This window comes from Pangasianodon hypophthalmus, chromosome 10, assembly GCF_027358585.1.
Source record: "Pangasianodon hypophthalmus isolate fPanHyp1 chromosome 10, fPanHyp1.pri, whole genome shotgun sequence".
Classification (NCBI taxonomy): Eukaryota; Metazoa; Chordata; class Actinopteri; order Siluriformes; family Pangasiidae; genus Pangasianodon; species Pangasianodon hypophthalmus.
Window position 1 is genome coordinate 25,437,042 of NC_069719.1, and position 19,083 is coordinate 25,456,124.

General features: G+C 37.5%; 1 protein-coding gene across 1 annotated transcript; it reads left to right on the forward strand.

Annotated features, from left to right (window-relative positions):
- The first annotated feature begins 533 nt into the window (after positions 1-533).
- On the forward strand, positions 534-18,723 carry ptger2a (prostaglandin E receptor 2a (subtype EP2)). The gene is made up of 2 exons (XM_026926373.3): positions 534-1,746; positions 16,989-18,723. The coding sequence occupies exons 1-2, from the start codon at positions 916-918 to the stop codon at positions 17,265-17,267; spliced, it is 1,110 nt and encodes a 369-aa protein (XP_026782174.3). The 5' UTR covers positions 534-915; the 3' UTR covers positions 17,268-18,723.
- Positions 18,724-19,083: the final 360 nt, after the last annotated feature.

Here is a 19,083-nt window from a genome sequence, read left to right on the forward strand (position 1 = left end):
CCTGCGTGTGTGGAGTTTGCATGTTCTCCCCGGGCTCCGGGGTTTCCCCCCGGATACTCTGGTTTTCCTCCCCCAGTCCAAACACGTGCATTGCACTGTCCATAGTGTGTGTGTGATTGTGCCCTGCAATGGACTGGCACCCCGTCCAGGGTGTCCCCTGCCTCGTACCCCAAGTCCCGTGAGATATGCTCCAGGCTCCCCTTATTCCCCTGGATGATGAAGATGATGATGATGATAATGTAGATATGTTTTAAATAATTTATGCATAAAAGAGTTCAATTTTCATGTTTGTTTAAAATGAATAAATTAAAATATAATTCAACACATACAATGTATAGGCACATTTAATTTACTAAACTGACTGTCTGTGTTATCTATTGTTTATTTTTGTTTGTTTGTTTGATTTCACCTGTATTGTCTTGCATTAATATTTGTCAGAGTTGCAGTTGGATGCAGGGTTAGAGAGAAAGAGGCGGGGTTACAATTTGGAGAAAAAAAACCCCAAACAAAACGTCGCAACAATCTGGCAACCCAGTGAATCATTTTTCTCAGCGAAAGGCAGCTCCGAGCTCATTCAGCACGAGCGCGCGCGTGAACATCACCGCTGGAGGGACAGCTGTTCACTTTGTGTTTTTTAAAAAGCAAAAATGGATAAAACGTCACGTGAGCTGATTGTGTATCGCCTGTACGGACTCAGCGCGTGTTTACCGGTGCGGTTTTATTTCCGTTTCGGTTTTATGAAGTTTCAAGTGTAGAGTTTGTAACTTCTCTTGTAACGTGTGTGACTCTAATCTACACGCCGTGGTGTCTTCAGGGGCTTCAGGCTCCATGGAGGCGAGCTGTTGGATTTTGACGCTTTGAATAGCCTGTAAACAAAAATAATAATAATAAAATAAAAGTATTTAGTGGTTTTGAATGGACGTTATGCAAACCGACAACCAGACCTGTCATAACACACGGAACGTGGAGATAAACGCGAGCCCGGTGATAAGCGCGCTCATGTTCGCGGCGGGTGTGCTGGGCAACGCGACCGCGCTCCTGCTCATCGAGGTGCGGCGACGGAAAGAGCGCAGCCGCAAGCAGCACGAGCATCACCGGCGCACCTTGTTCCACGTGCTCGTGACCGCGCTTGTGGTCACCGATTTGGCGGGCACGTGCTTGATCAGCCCTCTTGTGCAAGCCGCTCACGCGCTCAACACCACGCTGACTGCCATGAGCGACAACAGGAGCGCGTGTCACTACTTCGGCTTCGCCATGACTTTCTTCAGCCTGGCCACGCTGTCGCTGCTGCTCGCCATGGCGCTCGAGCGCTACCTCTCTATCGGCTACCCGTACCTGTACGGGCGGCGCGTGAGCACGCGCTGCGGCTACGTCGCCATCCCGTGCATGTACGCGCTGTGCGCGCTCTTCTGCTGCATGCCCTTTGCGGGGTTCGGCAGCTATGTGCAGTACTGCCCCGGCACCTGGTGCTTCATCGACATGAACCCCAAAAAGAGCGCGGACCGGGTGTTCGCCAACGTGTACGCCACCGTCATGCTGTTCATGGTGCTCGCGGTAGCCGCGTGCAACTGCTTCGTGGCTTATCACCTGGTGCTGATGTACCGAAGGCGCACGCTAAACCGCGGAACCTCGGTCACGCGCAGCCGGAAGGACCGAAGACCCTTTTCTCTCTCACAGGAGGTGGAGTATCTCATCCTGTTAGTCATCATGACAGTTATATTTGTCATATGCAGCCTTCCCTTAATGGTAAGTGTCAATCATATCCCGACAACATACTCCCTGTTCCCTACAAGTGCATTATGGGTAATTTGCATGCTCTTGATCAGTGCTTCTCCAAAGTAGGCTTACCCAGGGTTCCAGGAAGCCTATCCAACCTACCAACCTTCATCAATGCTGTTAGACTTATTATGAAATTTAATCTTAAACTTTTGCCTGGTCTCTTGAATTTAGTGGGTTTAATCCAAATCTCAATAACAAATATGTCTATAAAAATAAACTTGGCTCTGATCTGTTCAGTGAATAGAAAGCTCAGGAATATCCATTTAAATAATGAGGCAAATATTTGAATAATTAGATTATTAGATTATGGTCATAAAATAAATTTGTTCGGAGTGGATGTGTGGAATTCCAGTTAAACATCCCTGGCTGCAAAAAAAAAAAAGAAGTTTGAGAACCTCTGCCACAGACTAGAAAAAGTTTCCAAGATTAAATCTTGTTCCCAGTTTCCCACAAACTGAATTATGGGTGTTCTGCATCCCCTAGGCCTCATCATTTTGGACTTACTGATGCATTGTGGGATTTCAGGAGTAGCTATTTAAAGCTACACCTGGGTCTGAAATGGTGCTCAACACACTATTCTGCTTAAAAAAAACAAAACAGCAAAATGCATTATGGGTGTTCTGTGTCCTTTTTGGACACTCACCTGCTGCAGTGCATTGTGGGATTTCATTAGTGCATCTGATATTTTACACTGTGCCCTCTTTCACTGCATTGTGCACTGCTGGTTTATAATCATGACAGGAAGCACAATTCTGAATATTCATTGCAGTGCTGAAACTCCAAAATGCACCGCAGTACTTCAGTGTCCAAATCATAATCGCTCAGATGCAGGGGTTCTTCTAAGAAATCTTTGCAGACAGGGAACACTTTAACTGTAAAAATAAATTCCACAGAGCCTCTCGGTACAGATTTATTTTACGGACATGATCTAACTATTTAAATATTAGGCTCATAAATTGAATGTGCAATGTACAATAATATTTTGTACAATAATATTTTGCCTATTTAGCAGAGCCGTGGAGCTTTTTACTTCTTGAAATTTCGATTCACAGACCATTTTAGGTCCAAGTTGACATTATTTATAGGCTAGCTATATATGTGTGTGTTTTTGGGGTCTGGGTTCAACTGCTCAAATTGGCTAATTACTATAACTTACTAATAAATACAATAAACAACTTAATGATAAATATAACTATGATAATGGTGGGTTCAAACCCCATGTCTGAAGGGACACAATCTATGTTTTAGAAATGATACATCAAACAGAAAAAGTACGCAAAAAGTATGCTTTATTGTGAATAAAGTGCTCCAGTTATTATTAGCACTGATCTCAATGACACAAACATACAAGAGTCCAAATCCAGAAACTGCTAGTGATCCACTATAGTGCCCTTGAGAAAAGCCACTAACCCTCATCTGCCCCAGTGGTATTTATACAGTGCTGCACCCTGACCTCAGGGAACATAATTTAAAATAGACAAAACTCCATAACTAGTGCACAGTGCAGTAAACTGGGCCTTGTTTCATACACAGTTTGGCAACACGCACATTATATGACATTGATATAATGCGTAGAGCATGCATGAACACACACACACTCATACACTCACGCATTGATGTTTTAGTCAACCTTAAACCAGCCATTTGTTGTGCAGGGCAGATGGTGGGAAAGCAACCTCAAATTAAAGCTGAAGTAAATAATGTGCTTTTGCTTTAGCTGAACAAACCTGAACTCTTTTTACACAACCATAAAGAAGTTTTTTTGATTTAAGTTCCTGGAAGATGCAAGAATTTATTTTTAGTATCATTATTATTTCAGTTTTTAACATAGAATGAGAGAGGAGACCTGGCTTAAGGGAATGTTTTTCGACCTAACTTGTACATACCAGCTGTGCATACCTGTGAGATTATCACAGACAAGAGCTCTGACTCCCTGTCCTGGGAGGAAATATAACGACAGAAGACCTCTTTAATTAAAACCCACCTTTAATGTAAGTCTAAAGACAGTACTGAATTGTATTTTGGTAACCTTTTTGTTTTTCTGAGTCAGAGATTTGTAATTGAAGCTATAAATCTGTATAATTTCACCCTATTCAAGATTGGACTACTTGCCTAGAGGACAAAATGTTTTTTGAGAGAAGAGGGGAAGAATCAATGCTTAAGGAAAAGGCATAATTAATTCAAATTACAGTTTGTCTGTAGTGTTATATATATAACTACACTATAACTACACTATAACTACACTTTACCTTTAAATATAATCATAAATGTACTTTTTTGTTAATCATTAAATCTTTCAACTCATGCTTGAAAGATCATTTTCCATAAGTCATTCATTATGGGTACAATTTAAGGTTAAGGTACAACTTAAGATACAAGTTCATTGAAAGTGCATCCAAATTGTTACCAAGTAAATTATTAATTTAAAAAATGAAATTTAATGCCATCATTACGATGTCCTTAATTAGCATCAATGCAAGTTAGTTAACTCCATTTTGTGTATTTGATAATTCTATAATAAAAACTCATTTGAGAGTGAAATGCAGTTTCAGCAAGGAAATGAGAAATGAGATCACTGTGTGAGATGCTTTCACATATTTGTTTAAGGGAAAATGCAGGCTTTCTTGTTGAAAAAAAAAAAAAAAAAAGCTTAACTCATAAAACTTTTAAGATTGTCACAAGGACTAAATGGCACCAAAATCATGGAATCACTCATATACAGTATATTCACTGAATTATGAATTTAGTAATGCAAAGTAGGATAGAACAGCAGATTTTTGTTATTTTATAAAAAGTATTATACGGCTGAGATGCAGAACTGCTCTTGAACTTTCGTTATCAGTGATGTTTAAGTAAGCGTTTCTGTTTTTTTTTTCTTATCTCAGCACGTTAAAACGTGTCCAGGATAACCGCTCATACACAGACGCTGTAGCTAGAGATTTGATTTTAGATTATGATGTACAATATATATCACTTTATATATATATATATATATATATATATATATATATATATATATATATATATATATATATATATAATTTGGAAGGAGGACAAATTCAACTAAATGTAGTATGTAATAAAATTTTGACATTTTATTTTAAAGATTCAGTCCAAAATTTTAACATTAGCTGCTTTCAGTCAGGGTTTATAATTGTTAAAAATAAACAGAAAAATCTTATAACATATCACTATGTCTCAGAAAAGTGTATTGTGCCATAATTTATCACATTATCATTTATCATTATCAATTATATCGTCATATTGCCCAGCCCTGTTCCTCCATGCATTCTCAGCCGTCATCACAATTTGATTCAACTTAGTCTTGTATTGATTTTGTGAAATATTAATAATTGGCACTTAAAAGCTGCAAGCACCCAACCCAAAATGATCTGTGACAATAATGAGGGGGAAAAGTATAACAGCTCAAATTACGTTGCATTATTTGTGTGGGAAGTGATTTATAACATTGCAGCCTATCAAAATCTCATTTAAAGCAATATCAGGGCAAATGGTGCACTCGTACTCGCTTGTACAAAGGCACTTGTCTACTTTTACAGTTGAAAGCATCAGACAGCTTTACAGTAACGCAGTGAAGACTCCCAACAGCCTTGTAGCTCCAGTATAAAACCTAGTAAACAAACTTCAGACAGTAAGCATGCCTTGACCGATCGTCTACATATGGAGTACAGTGGAACATTGGGATGTTTTTGCCTGAATATTTCTTTCAAACACATGTTGTAGTGTAGGTTTTACGTTTTAATGTTGATTATTTTAATGTTTGGAGCAGGAGACGTTAACCGGCAAACCTCGACGAAGTGTTACAGCAGATTAAACCAAGAACTCGTAAAATACTCAAAGTACGGGAAAAAAAATACTCAGTAATGAAGTGTTCTAATAATGAACCATCTCCTTCTGTAGCAGATCCTTTGTTATGTTTTATTCAGTCACATGCATTTATGTAAATTATTTAGCTGGTAATAATTTACATACATTCTGTAAGTGAATAGATTTGACCCTGTCTGGGTTCGACCCCGAATCCATGACACTAATCAAAAGTGGAAATTTGATACGTAGTAATTTGTCTTGTTTAAAGACATAAACTAATCAATGGTTAAGCATTAAAAGGTCACTGCTGTCACCTTTCAGTCGTGTTAGTTGCTTCTCTGAATCTTGTTAAGCAAAGAATTTCGTGTAGCCGTACATTCGTAAATTTGAGTTTAATCCCCTTGGTTTAGAAGGTTGCTGGATAAATGTGAATTCACATCACTAGTCTAACATGTGACTAGTACATCACTAAACTTAACATGTGACTGAATTTTGAAATCCAATTTCACAACAGCTGCAGGTTTGCTGCATAAATTGCTTGCGAATGCCAAACAATACATACAACACGTTTTTTTTTTTCTTCGTCATTGTCGAGGGCTAGAGTGAAAAGAAAAAAACAATGTGCTAATGGCACTGCAGATCTTTTCCTGATTATGTCATGCAGGCAATGTGCAAAATGAGACCAGACAAGATGACTTGTTCAGTCTGATTTCCAGAAAGTAGCTCGGAAGTTTCCTCACAAGCGAAAAGAGGAAAGGGACTGATGATAGCTTTCAGATTTCAGAAACATCTTTGTATCCTCAGGAGGGAACACAGACTCTCGAGAGACAAAGAAGTTGATGAACCATGATGGGAAAAAAAGCGAAGTGACTTAAAACTGACTAAGATCTGCTCATTAATGAGTTGATCGTCTGTATATTACGTGTGACCAATAGTAAAATGTTCATCAGACCTGTCCGTGAGAGTGTAAATGTTCAACTCATTACTGGATCATGTTGAAATATCACACAAAAATGCTACTTCCCAGTAGAGCATGTAATGGAATGGTTCCTGGCCCCCTCACAAAAAACACACACATGCAGCATTCTCATGACACTAATAACCTTTAGATAACCTTTGGAATGAAACTTGCTCTAAAGTAAGATAAAAGTTTCAGTTTGAGTGGAACAGGAATTCACAATGTTATGAGAAAATATGGATTAAAACTCATCTCATTTTGGAACGACGGACTACTTTCAAGTGCCCTAGCTGAGTGATCAGCTAATTGATCCAGCTCATTATTTGTATAGCACGTTTAACAATGGACATCGTCAACGTAGATGCTTTATAGAAAGCTTTATAGATTTAGATCCCAAATGAGCGAACCAGAGGCGAAAATGGCAAGATGGAACATTTTATTTAGCTCAAAACAGTTTAAACAGTGGCCATGAACAGTGCACACACTTTCATATTCATGCACTTAGGCTACTAGGATCGATCTTTGTAATGCTAGCTAGTTGATTTTAAGTGAAATGCATTTACTAGCTACATTAGTTGAAAGCAAATGTAATACATCAAGAACAACATACTGGCTAAGAGCTGTTATTTTCATTCACCTAGCGTTTTTCATAGATACGTTTCTCACCTTGTTAGCATTTGCTGCAGTGTGCTGCTAGCGATGAAGTCCTGTGCTAAGTTTTATGTATAAGATCTTTCATCAGGTTACATTGTTTTTAGGAATTATACAAAGGAGCTTGATATTCTTGTAGTCTGGTTTGCTATGATTGCAATTGTTAATTATGACATGCTTCCAAATCACGGTTTCATTTTGTCTATGCTTTAGCGCAACAGCATACAGTACACTAGGTCTACATCTGATAGTATCACATCATATCGGCTGTTTGTATCAGAGCATTAGTTTTTACAAGTATGAGAAAATGAGATAATCGGTTTATCTGAACTTTAGCCCTAGAGTTGATGAACAGCTTCAATATATAAGAGAAAAACATTTATAACAGCATTAGATGAGAATATTAATTACCACTGGGATCATTTCAGACACTACCACCAAGTGCCCTAACTAAAAGCAGAAGGCATGACTGACCCCACAGTAGTCTCATGACTCTTCAAACTTCAGGAGTAGGCTAGTTAGAAAACTCCGGGTGGGAACTTTTATCATAGTACTAGGGGAGAATATCAATCATGGCTGGTTCCATTTCAAAGGTACAGACTACCACCAAGTGCCCTAAAAAGTGCTTGCTTCAACTAGTTTGCTAGATGAAACCTCCCAGGTGACACACACACAGCAGTCTTATGAGCAGTTATGACTTTTGAACTAAACTCTATGGGAACTTTATCACGGTATTAAAAAGGGAATACCAGTTTCCAGTGGGATCGCCTGTGGAACACACACACACACACACACACACACAGTATCAGAAGAGAATATAAATTCCAGATGAATCCATTACAGACGATCACCAAGGGCCTTCTCTAAGGCCAGAGTGCATGACTGGGAAAAAAAAAACTCTTTGAAGGGTGAGGTTCAACTAGTGCACTAAAATGTCACCTCTCAGCAGAGCATGCATAATTACACAGCCTCAGGCATATAGTAGATAATCCTGTTACGTGTGTGTGTGTGTGTGTGTGTGATTTGCAGTTTCATGTTTTTCTGCTCCCAGCACACCTGGTCTACTTCATGATTTAATTTATGAGCCTTTATGAGATGGATTTGCCCTAACCAAATCCAGAAAGGACAAGTACCACCTGCTAATATACCACATATAAGAACAGAACGACTGACTTATAAATCTTCGTATCTTCAAGAAGTTGCGCGCGGACGTTCTTGCTTGCATGTCATGTGAGCATCAACACTAGGGGGAACCAAACTAGAATTTACAGAAGAGTAAAAAAAAATTGGTGTCTGAGCCAAAACAAGCCCCAAGAAGAGCAGCCTGTTTGCATGTACGAATAATAACATGGAATCCATCTTGGCCATAATTTGGCCAAAGTAAATTTTCACTTGGTTTATCATATGTGGAAGTGTTAGTTGCTACGCTTGAAATGTATTTGGAACAATATTACTTGGAAACCTTCGATAAAACCCACGCAAAGGTCGCAACATCTCATCACGGATGAGATGTGAACACACCTCCCTGCCAACCAATCAGCATTCACTTGATGCCTGGTTGACACACAGAACTGTAGATATGAATGACACGCCATTAGCTTCCCGAAGGACATCACATGAGCGCGTCAGTGTGTCTGCGCTTACCCATAACCCCCCCTCTCTGTTTCATGACACAGACACGCAAATGTGCTTCAACACGGCAGTATAAATAAATCAACATGCACACACAAACAGAGTAATCGCATTACATTCAGGAGATACAATCAGGGGACGATTTTTATAATAACTACAGCCATTGCGTAAGTCCGGACTATGACACACACACACACACACACACACACACACATACACACATTCATTAGCTGACTCATCCCAGTAGCCTGAAAGGCATTTCAGCATGTAATTGCACCACAAATTGTACACAGTATGGGGTATAAAAAAATCAGTCCAACCAAATGACCACTTTGATTTACAAGCCAAGATCTGAATCGAATCGCAGTAGAAAAATCAGTAGTGAATCATAACGGTGCTGGAATGAATCATATTGGATCAGAAGTGAATTGATTTATATCATATCGCATATTATGTATCAAGATGTGTATCGTTTTGTCTACAGATAATACAAATTATTTTAATATCTAAGATCTTTCTAATATCAATTCCCAAGGCTTAAAATATAGCGTTCCAAAATTTCTGAAAACAAACACTACCTTGTGTAAACTGGCCGCTAAACTCATTTGACTGTAAATAGCTCACCGAAGATTTATTAATACTGAATATTGTTATTAGCTTATTTTAGTTTTCTTAATTAATTAGTAGAGCGGCACAGTGGCACGGCTGGTAGTGCTGTCACCTCACACACTGGTGTGCTTTTGCTGCTCATCTGTTTCCTGTTTTTCCATAATAGTGCTGAAATGACCTATTTGCTTTTATTTTAGGGAATTGAACCAGCTGAGATTTTTAGATACGATCGTGGGTGGAAACAGAAATAACTGCAGGGCTGTGGGATTGAGAAACAGTTCCCTGCATGGTAAAAATATAAAAGCCGCTAAATGCCATAAAGACACTTAATACGTTTATATTAACAGCATTTAGAAGCAAGACCAGAGCAACACCCAGAAGCGTTTTGTAGAGTCTATCAAAAAATTCTCCCCATGATAAGTCATCAGTCAGTCAGGGATACTGATGAAGCCTGCTGGATTTGGTTCGTACACCCTGAAAGAAAACACACAATACAAGAGATTTTAAAAGGAAATAGTAAAGTTTAAGTTTGGCCAATTTACACAATTCGCGTAAACAACTTGTTTGGTCGTGAGGTCGCTTGACGCTGTACATCACGCTGTTACGTTGCCGAAACTGTGACTTTAAACTGTGACAAAAACTGTGAAAAAACCCAAACAAACAAAATAAGTCAAGTCAACAAACAGTCAGCGTTTTTCTGTTTTGTTTTTTCACTAATGCAAAACCAAAAAAACAAATTTTAGACAGCAAGCAAGTCCTGACTGATTGTCTACGGTTGGGGAAACCTTGTAAATGTCACACTATTGATATGATCAAACTGTTACTTTCATAACCTAATAATACTAGTGGGTCAAAACAATCATGGACCAAAGTAGCTAATAAACCTGTCATGGGAGGAAACAGCGAATAACAATCTGTCTGTTTGGTCATTCGGGAAATATTTCCGGAGAGTTTCTAAATGGAGAAAAATTCTTCCTGACCAAAAGTCCCAGCTGTCGAGTGGAAGAGAATTGCTGTACACTCATACACATTGTTTTCTTAACAACGCTCCCACATTTCCAATACATCGTTAACTACCATCGAACCAGTAAAGCTTTACCAGGAAGCATTTGTCTCATTAGGTTTAAACTTTGCAGCTTGTTAAATAAAGCAATAAATGTATATTACTGATGCGGACTAATTGATCGGTGAAATGTTACCACTGCTTTAGCTTGGCGTTTATATTAAAGTCGGTGTTAATGGCACTAATATGCCTTTGGGACAATACCATCTGGTTTTCTTGTACACTGGTAAATCAGGTACCTTGTGTTTACTCTGGAGGTTTTGGAAAAATGATTAGTTTGACTCCTTCAAGCTGCACTTGCACAGTTTAATTTTGTAATATTATCTGCAAATTAGTTTAACTAGTGGAATTAAAATGAGTCAGGATTTTCCATTAAGCATTCGTCGCAGTACGGTTAAGTCGCGTTACTTAGAGAAATTTTGCAGCTTTTCGAAAGAGAGGAATAAAAACACTATTTGATCAGTTTTCACTATTTAAACTATTTGATTAGTCGCACTATCATGGTAAGGACATCTAGGAATTCTGAAGTGGTCTTAATCGCTATTCAGGATTGTTTTTTTTTTTTTGTCTTTTTTTAAAGTATGACATCTGTCATAAAATACATCTTTACATCTGTCCATCTTTCTAATAATACTCTTGCATCCAAGAATACAGTGCGAGGCTTTCATAACAGCTGTAGCGGCTCTCATTATGACAGCAGGGTTGCACTATATTTTTTTCATTTCACTTTTTCCTTCTAATGAGCTCCTGGTGAAAACAGTACTGATCTGACCTGTAGCAATCTTGTGTGTGCGTTTTTCTTTTTGTTTTTTTTTTAAGTATTGCTAAAGGATTCATTATTACAGGATTTGTTGAAAATATTTTTTTAGTCCTCAGGCAAAAAGGACTAAATAGCAGTGAAACAAAAAGTTTTCCAATGCACTAAACAGGGAAAAAAAATCCAAACTCAAAATCAGAGATGTTAAAAGGATCCCACGATCGTTTGTACGAAAACAGTAGATAATGAAGACTGGAATTTTCGGAATTTTTGGAAATTTTTGGAAATTATTTTGCTCAGTATTAAAATCAGTAATGCAGCTTAGCTTTATTGCAGGTTATCATTTTAGTATTTGAAAAATATCTTTGGATCAAAATAACACAGCTTCTTAGTCACTTTAAACACTTTTAAATGCGAAGTTTAATCCCAGTTGCACTGGAGACTCCTTCCATGGCTGTTAAATAAACAGCTCCTTAGAGAACACGTCACCATATCAACGATTATATGTTTTTCTTTGCTAAATAACAACATGTTTTTTTTCCCCAATCTGTATTATTAGACTTTTAGATTAGATTGTACAAATCCCTGGCTAAAGAAACAATATTGTATTCAGATGAACTCAATAATATAAACATGATTAATGTCCGAGCTGCTCAACACCTTCTGACCAATCAGATTTGAGAATTGCTGTGATGTAAAACTATTAACAAATGCTAGAAGTTAAGAAGTTAAAAGTTAACTTTAAGATATCGCAGGTATTGTGATATCTTTCTAGCTTTTTTTTTTTTAATTATTGTTTATAGTTACAAATTTTAGCAGATTTTCTGTTCACATTTTGTACTAAACCTTTAAAATTGTAAAATATATTTAGTAATTTTATTTATTATTAGAATTTCTTAAAATTGTTACATTTTTTTATCCATTGTAGTTTAAAATAATAAATTTTTGTAGACAATGTAGACAAAGTTATTATTATTATTATTGTTTATTTTTTAATGCAACACTTTTGGCAATTTAATAGCAAACCTATGTCTCATGATGCATCATAGATCCACCAATCAGTAAATGTCTTCAAGTATTGTGATATGTTTTTTTTTTTTTTTTTTTTTATCGTCCTCCTTTAATATAGAGTAGCGTTCCAATTCACACAATTAGAAAAAAAACTGTTTACTGTATTTAGTTATTTGGTTGTACTGCCTTTGGACTGTTTCCAACTTTCAAGATGTAGTATTAAGTACAATTATTTTAATACAATGAAGTACATATATTCATATGTAGTAATTTCTTTAAAATATCATCAGCTTCAGCAGCTGTAGAGAAGCTACCAAGGTTGGGAGGATAATTCGGCCTCATTTATGGTGTTTTTTTTTTTTTTTTTTTAAAGAATTTTTAAGAAACTGATATTATCATTTGTAGTTCTGTTTGTGCTCATGGCATTTACATATTTGAAAGGCCAAAGGAACTGAATGAATCATGATCTTGCCTGAAATGTCTCTGGACTTTTTTCAGAAAAGAAAGTAACTGGTAACCACACCTCTTACTCCTGTGGAACTGAGTAATGAATTGTCACTCCCAAGATGAGGTAATATCCCTGAACCTGGAGTCCTGTGGGAGATTTAAAAACAGCATGTAACTCATGGCTGAATTAACTGAGTCAAATTGTCTTGGTGGCCTTGAATAACACAGGCACAACCACTACTATGACTTCCTCGGGTGACGTTGACTTTACTGGCAAACTGCCAGTGAGCACAGAGCTACGCAGACTTCCAAGGCTGAATGTACATGTGAAAAATGAAAAAAGAAATTCACCTCTTAGCACTTTTATCAGCCTCTATAAGATAAAAGATGGCTACGACAAGGCTACAGGATCTGAAGTCAAGGGCACAAACATGTGAAATTTAGCCTTTGACAGAAGCAGTATCTCAATTTAGACTACATCCATGCATCATCGCCTAGACATCATCTTTCTGAGCATGCATGACTTCCTGTAAACACTCTACTTGCAAACAGCTGTAGTCCTGCAGTCTTCCGTTGCCTTGTGACTTACAGTAAATTAAATGAATTGATCCTAATCAGCTTATTGATGATGGTAAAGCCTTGTAAAGATCTCCATAATGCATCCACATGACCAAGTAGACATTAATTAAAGCATCTCTGCTTATACATAATTATAAAAGAGTTTTTCATAACATCTTCCGTAGCACTGCGCAGTGTGACAATATTATACCGATATGTTAATATATTATATTATATTATATTATATTATATTATACCACTTTTCTGAAGTATTGTCTGTCTTTTGATAACAATTACAAACTCTGATTAGAAGCAGCTAACTGGATGTTAGAATTTTGAATCTTAAAAATTGTAGCACGTTTAAAACAACTTATTTTCAAAGTTAATAATTTGTGCAGGACATTAAATAAGTATTATTAAATGCAATTTTTGAAAAAAAAATGCAACACTGCTTTGTTTTGCTGGTTGTATGATAGCAAATGTGTACTACATATCCTAATACGTATTGACATAGAAATGCCAAAAATAGAAATGCCAAAATTCTCCAGGGCTCAGGAGAAGCTCATATTACGAATCCCATGTCACTTTTTTATGTAAGAGACCAACATTTCTGCATGATATTGACTTTCCTAACCCTGGTCATGCTTTTTTTTCCCCCATCTCATTCAACTAATCAGCTAACAAACTCCTTGACAGTCGACATGGGTGTGTTAGTGCAAAGAAAACACTAAAATGTGCAAAGCAAGCGTGCACCAAGAGTTGACTTAAGAGCTCTCTTAATAAACAACTGTCTGTTTCGACCTGTGCTAACTCTGGACATCGCTTTATTGTAGTTTGACTGGGACAACCAGGAAGGGTAGCAGGATGTTTGCCTTTGGTGTGGTATGATGGTATATATCAGATTCACAACCATGGATGTCCTGTCCACACATAATCCAAAAAAAAAAAAAAAAAACAGGTGCTGACTGAGTCCATGTGGGTGTGTTGGAGCAGAAAAATATTAAACCATGAAGCTGAGAAACATTAAATGCCATTAAGCTCATAAGCAGGTCTTAGTCATAAATAAAGTATTTGCATCTGCATACTCCTACACTGGAAAAAAGGGAACATGTGGTCAGACAGATTTAAGAGAACCTATTACATGTAGTTTACATAAAAAAAATGTAGTTTCTCATCATAATATGATTTCATTGTGTATACTGAATTTAATTTAATCAAGTTTTTAATTACTAGTTTGAATTACGTAGCGTGAGTGTGATCAGTTAATGTAATATTCACGTGATCCGGTTATGTTATAAAATCCTGTGAGGAAGAAATAACTATAGTATTCATTAGCTTGATTAAAGAATGTAAAAGTGAAGTGGGTAATGTCACAGCCTCGTAATGCCTGTGACCCGGGTTCGAGCGTGAGCTGGGGTGAGAGCACAGTGTTGGTTTTTATTCCAGGGCTTTGAAAATGCATGCTCAAATCATGTTGGATGTACAAAAACTTTTTTTTTATGTAACTCAGTTCATACACGTGGTACTGAAGCACGAATTTGCATGAAGTAAATTCAAGGAGCTTTTTTTTTTTTTTTTCCAGTGTACGCTGTTAATATTTTGTAAACAGTCACTAATCAGGTCTGGTCAGTAGCGCTGCCATGCGCAACTTCCAACTCTATCATAAACAAAGCAGAAAATAAGGATGGCTACGAATCAATAAGTCATTCACATAGACACACTGATGCGTTAGTGTAAAGGTTTAAACATCAGAGCACTATATGCGCAAATACTGGCACAACAGCCATAACCATAACTTTTACTTTTTAAGTAAACTGGCATTAATAATAACTTCAAACAAAACAAAGTCATGTAATTGGACCAACCATTAACAACTTCTAAATCCCGATTATCAAATTAGACGCATCCTACTGGATACCATGTGCATTTCCCAGACCGTTTTTTTTTAAAAAAATCAGGAAACCGTTTCAAATACTATACCATTTTACTACAACATAATGCAGTTGAACAGGTTGTAAGTCATTTGATTTAACAGAAAAGTGAGTTGTAACGATGAGGCAGATTCACTTGGCTGTATCAAAAAAATAAAAAAGAAAGAAAAAAAAACCGGAAGTGGGTAAAAGATAAACAGTTAGATACACAGTGGTTTCAGGCCCACCAAGTCTACCAGCTCTACCTTGGTAGTTCCACCTCGGCAAAAAAACATTAACAGTTAACAGAAGTGAAAATTAGAACCAAAAAATTCTAAATAATTTGCAATAAAATAAAAAAATAGGTATATATATATATATATATATATACACAATACCATTTTGCTTTTTCTGTGCAAATATATATGCATCATTTGAATTCATTTACTTTCGTGTAAGAAAATGGTAGCTGTTTATAAAGACAGCAACTGTGCAAAGGTAATATTTAATTAATGACATTTATACATAAAGTACATGTATAGTTTCTAGAAAGAACAACACACAACACACTGCACAGTTTAGACACATAGCGCGAGGAAGAAAATAACACCAGCGAGAAAGTGCATGTTGAGAGCAGTCAACCACAGCCTTCTTACTAAAACTGAAAGTAAATTGAAACAGTTTTTGCTGAACTACTGAAGGCTAAGAGAGAGCCTCTTGAAATGTGCTGTCACCGGTTTCTCGAAAACACCTGACACATCTTGCCTAAATATAAAAAAAAAAAAATCTTTTTTTTTTAAGTCAGGTTGACCTAACTTCTGTATCCAGTGACCCATTTTTGTTGACACACTCTTCTCTAGAACATGATGACAACTGACTTGTGTACTTGTAAGACAAATAAGTGTGATGTGAACTTAGCAATAGAGAGATTAATTGGAAATTGAACAAAGCTGAGTTATGCTCTGATGCTCTGCAAATTCTCCTGTGTGTCGCCATGACAACTGACGCTTGGAACAAACATTTATAAATGCTCCTAGGTTTATGTCAGGCTTATGTAGCCATGAAAACACTGCCTTTAAAGGAAAACACCACCCTGAAACACATTAAAATATGTTTATATTGAAATACTTGTGGTGTGTTTAGCAATCGTGGTGCTTGGTCTGTATTTTCGGTATTCCCGTGAGAAGTTAGCAGTTTAGCAGTGTGCCATGCTAATGTCATATTGTTCTGAGTTACAATAGATATTCTTAGTAGGAGGGGGAAAAAAAATCAGTGATCTCAAACATAAGGGTTAACAGTCAGGGTTTCATTGAACCGTTGGTCTTAACACTTTCCTACATTACCCACAATGCTGTTCGACTACCTGCAGATAGTGGTGCCAGTGGGATTTATGCAGCGGCGCCAATGAGCAATGCAGCGGCGCTTTAGTCCTTTAGCCAGTCCAGCTCTGTCACCTCTTAATCTGTACACTCTGCTCAAACAGATCGGCTTTCCAAAGCTTGGAAATTTGGAATTTTCATTGTAATTCCTCCGTCAACACCATGTACGCTCGTCTGTCTCTGCCGTAACTCGCCGCGACTGCGTCATATAGCTGCGCTCTCCTGGTTAAAGGTGGATTTTTCTTCCAAATGTTATCAATAACCAAATTTTTGACCCCTCACACCATTGCTGCGTTAATGCCATGCTGTGCTTAAAATTGTGAAAGATATTGCCTTGTACATGTAGTAGTACAGATTTTTAAAGGTTCCTTATGATTAATACCATCATGTCTTCCTCTCTCATCAGATCCGAGTGTACATTAACTCTATGCAGAATTGCAACGAGAGCAAGACTGACCTTATCGCGCTACGCTTCATCTCCATCAACTCCATCATCGACCCGTGGGTGTTTATCATCCTCAGCCCCTCTAGGCTACGTTTCCTTTTGGGGGCACTGTGCAAGGCCGGAAGCAGGAACTCAATCTACAAAACCTCGCTGGCCAAAAACTCAGAAGGGCAGCTCGATCAGTGCCAAAACATCACCGCTGAGATCACACACCTGAGCAAAGCTGCTCAGATGATATGACGAAGGATTTTACTTGAAACTGAAAAAAAAATGTATTTCCCAAACCCCGAGGATGCACTTGGGATTCCCAGATGTTGTAACATCAGCAGAGGGGTTTGGTGAGATTGTGTTTTTTTTTTCCAAAGGCTTATTTAGAGTCCCCAAGAGTCAGGCCATTTTGATTGGCAGAGAGATACGAACTCCATGGTGACTGAGGCCTGGAAAGGTTGTTGCTGTCGTTGTTGTTGTTATTGTTGTTGTGTTAGAAACCACTAAAGTAAATGTTTTTTTTAGAGTAAAGACTGAATGTGCTCAGCTCTTAAAAAAAACAACATGACTGACGACATGACGTATGTCATTCCACAGGACCATCAGGATAAGTTACATGTGTTGCATATGAGAAAGTGGCCTATTGTGGTGTGTTTTACTGCTAGAAAAACATCTAGGATAGACAAATGGACCAAGTTTGTTCCATAAAGTTGATTTGCGTGCATGCATCACCCCATGTTGCCTCTTTTATGGTGCTTAATGGGGAATCAGTGGAACATGTAGTCTCTTTTTCTAAAGCAAGTCATGCGAGTTGTAGACTTCATGGAAAGATCAATAAAGCTAAACTGCAGAGACGGATCATTCTTATGTCGTTAAGACATAAAGCGTTTATTGAGAGTTAATTGCAGTGACACTGCGTCAAATGTTCATCTGCCCTTAAGCTGTCGTGCTAAATTGTGAATCTGTTATTAATTTAAACGGGAGTTACGAATTTCAGACCATTTGTGTGCCAATGTGTTCGTGTTTTAATGTCGTATGTATGATAATGTGCTGAAAATGTGTTGTACAAATTCATGTGTATTTCAGGAAGCTGATATATGGGTTCAAAATGTACCTCATTTCATGCAGTACTGAGATTGCATTTGCACTGAGCTGTGAAAAATGTCAAGCTTGTGTTTGTGTGTGCGATTAATACAATGTATGAAGCATTGTTGTGAAACTATGGGTCAGGTTTGTTTGACTTCTGTCAGCAGCATTAATAAGTCCACAGAGTCACAAGGCAGAAAAAAAAAAGTTTGATTTATCACCAGAGCTGTAATATTGTGTACTATTGAAATACTCTGGTTTTTTTTTTGTTTTTTTTTTTGTTTCACTACAAACGGATTTGTTTTTGCTGGCATTCCCATTGGTTTCACCACCAAAAATCTATTGGACTGAAACCGAACATCTGTTGATGCTGGCGGTTTTGCAGATTTTTACAAGAAACAGCAAAATCACATCCGTGAGTCACCCATCTGAGAAAAACAGTAGGAATGTTTAATATCATAATCAGAACTGTATGCTACCTTGTCAGGCACGTGATTTCGCTGTTGCTGACGCCATTTTCGGGACCAAATTTCTGCCTTCCCTGCAAAACACGAATGTAACCAGAGATGAAAGATTACAACTTTATTTCAGAAGAGAATAAACAGTACTTCTTCAAAGCCAATTAATCAGACTGTGATCCTTATGTACTTTCCCCCAACTGCTGTTTCAGTGTAAAATTGCCAGAAAACTTACCAAATGCATATTTTCCTGGTAGTTATCTCTTACGCAGCACCTCTCCATATTCTGGAAAGTGATCGCAGAAGCCTAGCGGCTTTTCATGTCCACTGGGTGTTTCATCAGGAGGAGATTATAACTAACTAACCTTTCATCTAACTGTCTACCTAACTAACATTTGTTATTATTAGCGATACTTAATGCCAAGATAAACTTCCCAGTTTTTATATAATGTAGCTAGCTAGCTAACGTATCTACGAGGCAGGATTCACTGCACTACTGCTTCTCGAATATATTGTATATTATA

Excerpts from the sequence above, each read along its gene's own strand:
- ptger2a (XM_026926373.3), top strand. The coding sequence starts at position 916 with ATGGACGTTATGCAAACCGACAACCAGACCTGTCATAACACACGGAAC. Across the intron at positions 1,747-16,988 it reads TATGCAGCCTTCCCTTAATG|ATCCGAGTGTACATTAACTC; the intron begins GTAAGTGTCAAT and ends CTCTCTCATCAG.